The 3,039-nt window shown below is 44.3% G+C and overlaps 1 protein-coding gene across 1 annotated transcript; it reads left to right on the top strand.

Moving 5' to 3' along the window:
- Positions 1 to 319: 319 nt before the first annotated feature.
- LOC115739859 (short-chain dehydrogenase TIC 32 B, chloroplastic-like) lies at positions 320 to 2,336 on the top strand. Its single transcript, XM_030673148.2, has 8 exons — positions 320 to 570; positions 704 to 935; positions 1,059 to 1,138; positions 1,238 to 1,391; positions 1,486 to 1,564; positions 1,841 to 1,925; positions 2,019 to 2,065; positions 2,145 to 2,336. Exons 1-8 carry the CDS (start codon positions 453 to 455, stop codon positions 2,319 to 2,321), a joined length of 972 nt encoding a protein of 323 aa, XP_030529008.1. The 5' UTR covers positions 320 to 452; the 3' UTR covers positions 2,322 to 2,336.
- The last annotated feature ends 703 nt before the right edge of the window (positions 2,337 to 3,039 follow it).

Raw genomic sequence — 3,039 nt, 5'->3', positions numbered from 1 at the left:
ACATCTGATTTGACTCGTGTAAAAAAGGAGGGACCAAACCCCGTAAATCTATTGTGTTCACGGCTTCTCCATGAATTTCATAAACCCTGGCAAGTTTTACAACAAAGAAGGTTGAAGAGTTGCTGAAGTTAATGTTGTACACAGTTCCTAACTCCCAGTTCCCACAAAGGCGAAATAACAATTTAATGCACCCCACCACAACCTTTTCCTAATACTGACACGGAAACTAACCCGCACCCATAAATTCGCAATGCAGTTTTGCTTCCTTCCTCTCATCAGTCGTTGGGCTACTCTGTCTCTGTCTCTGTCTCTGTCTCTCTCCTTCCTTTTCAACCTAAGCTAATATAAGAACAGTCCTGCGTTTGTCGTGCGGTGATCAAGAAAGTCTTGGTTTTTGGGATTGTTCCTTCGTTTCTTTAGCATCTTTTCATGTTTTGGGTTGATTTGGGGAAATGGGTATCTTCTCATTAGTGACAGGAAGGCCAGGCCCAAGTGGGTTTGGATCAGCCACCACTGCAGAGCAGGTCACTGAAGGCATCGATGCAAGCAATGTCACTGCCATCGTCACAGGTGAATTCTTTGTGTTTCCTGATGTTATGTGAGCTCATGTTGAAAGATGAGAACTTGTGCGAGTCTTTTAGATAGTTTGATCTGTGAGTGTTGCCCTGAACCTGATCTTGTCCATTTCGAATAATCTTGCAAGGAGGAGCGAGCGGCATTGGATTCGAGACGGCGAGGGTCCTAGCCTTGCGCGGAGCGCGCGTTGTAATTGCCGCGAGAAACACGGACGCCGCCAATGAAGCGAAGCGGCTGATTCTGGACGACCATGGAGATGCTCGCGTGGATGTCCTCAAATTGGACCTTTGCTCCATGAAGTCCATCAGAGCATTTGTCAGCAATTTCATCGCTCTTGACCTGCCCCTCAACATCTTGATGTAACAACCACTCTGCCTCTCTCTCACTCTGTCTCTAGTTTATTCGGACTTGTCAAACTACATGGAGAGAACCAATCATTTTTCCGCGCTCTCGTGTTGATAAGCCTAAATTGCTCGTTTCAGCAACAATGCCGGAATTATGTTCTGCCCTTATCAGCTGTCGGAAGACGGGATCGAAGTGCAATTCGCCACTAACCATCTCGGTAGCTAGATCTCAGCAAAAGTTTCCCTGGTTCAACCTCATGAAATGCTGTCTGCTGGCTAAATTCTGAATGCCCTCTTTGCTCATTCATATTGGCCAGGACATTTTCTGCTGACAAACCTCCTCCTGGACAAAATGAAAGCGACCGCAAGAGTTTCCGGCGTCGAGGGACGCATCGTGAATTTGTCTTCTATAGCTCATATGCACACTTACAAGGAAGGAATTAGATTCGACGACATCAACGATCAGCTGGGGTATGCAAACTATCTCTTGGTTTTTCCACTTCTGATAGCCACTGGTTTGACTTGTTACTCTATCCACAATTTGCGTTTCTTCGTTCCTATTCAGTTATTCTGACAAGAAGGCATATGGTCAGTCCAAATTAGCAAACATACTTCACGCCAACGAGCTCTCTCACCGCCTGCAGGTGAGAATCCCCCCTCTTGTCAGAATCCAAAATGTTCATCGACAGTTTTCGATTGTTGCATTTCGAGGCTTCAATCCATGTTTTTCCTAGATCATCAGTTAAGGGTAACCAAAATCTTCGTAAGAAATAGTACCTTTGTTTTTTTGGTCGGAAGAAGTAGTACTTGAGGGTCCTCTTTTTCGGTCTTCTTCGAACAATAGTGCACTGGATTCCCATTTTTTGCGTGTTTCCAGTCATACATTCCGAGTTCTTTACATCCGTATTCTGCAAATGCAGCAAGAGGGTGCAAATATTACAGTCAACTCGGTGCATCCCGGTCTGATCATGACAAATCTCATGAGACATTCTTTCATCTTGATGAGTAAGTTATAGATCCGCAGCGTGATCTTCTTATCACCTAAGAGAGACTTCATTTTCTTTTGTTTTACGTTTCTTGCATCAATCTGCAATGCAGAAGTCTTGAAGATGTTCACTTATCTGCTATGGAAGAATGTACCACAGGTAAATCGGCCGATCTTTCTGAGAAATGCTTGCAGGTTTTCACTTTGGTTTTGTCACACGATATGTATGTCTGACTCAGGGAGCGGCCACGACTTGCTATGCCGCACTCCATCCGAGCCTCCAAGGCGTGACAGGAAAATACTTCCTCGATTGCAACGAGATGAAGCCGAGCGCGCTCGCACAGGACGAGCGTCTGGCCAAGAAGCTGTGGGATTTCAGCAACGAGTTGGTAGATTCGGCTTCCAACATCTCCTAGAGGAATTACGTCTGCACTATGACTCAATAAATTCAAATGGTTTCACTTTCCATTTCATTTATTATTCAATAATTTAGTACATAAACGGAGAGAATATGTGGAAAGAAACCGAAAAGCGAATTACAAGTTATTGCTAAAGAGATGATCCAAAGAATATTCGATACAAATGCAATCAGAGTCGAATTGAGACTTGGCCGAGCGGCGACGATCATCAGATGGAACGGGGCCTTGTCCTCCTCACCCAAAGCCAAAGCTCTAACCACTAAGGCCAACACTGCCACGACGGTTGCTGCGAACGCCGGCGGCACGACCAGGTCGACCCTTGACCTCAAAGAACAAGATGGAGGACTTAGAAACGGGGTCGGTGGTTTAATCGGGGATGATCAATGCAGGACCGCCGTGATGGGGTAGAGAGAGAGAGAGTCTTGTTTTGATGTGCGTTTGACTTGTGTGGAGAGAGAGTGTTCAACTCGGCTCGGTTCGTGTAGGCTTGGTGACACGTGTAAATGTTAGGCGGGAGTCGTGAATGTTTCATTTACTGCGTCATATCTTCTGCTTTTATTCTGTGATATTATAATATTCTCTGATGTTAACAAATTATTTGTCAAAGGAAAATAATTAGAGTTATATGAAAAAAAGAACGGAGTTATTTTCACCCTATATAAATAATTCACACCATTCTTTAATTTAAAAAAAATAAAAGTAACCCTAATCATTT

The sequence above is a fragment of the Rhodamnia argentea genome, chromosome 10 (assembly GCF_020921035.1).
Source record: "Rhodamnia argentea isolate NSW1041297 chromosome 10, ASM2092103v1, whole genome shotgun sequence".
Taxonomy (NCBI): domain Eukaryota; kingdom Viridiplantae; phylum Streptophyta; class Magnoliopsida; order Myrtales; family Myrtaceae; genus Rhodamnia; species Rhodamnia argentea.
This window is presented reverse-complemented; position numbering and strand designations above follow the sequence as displayed.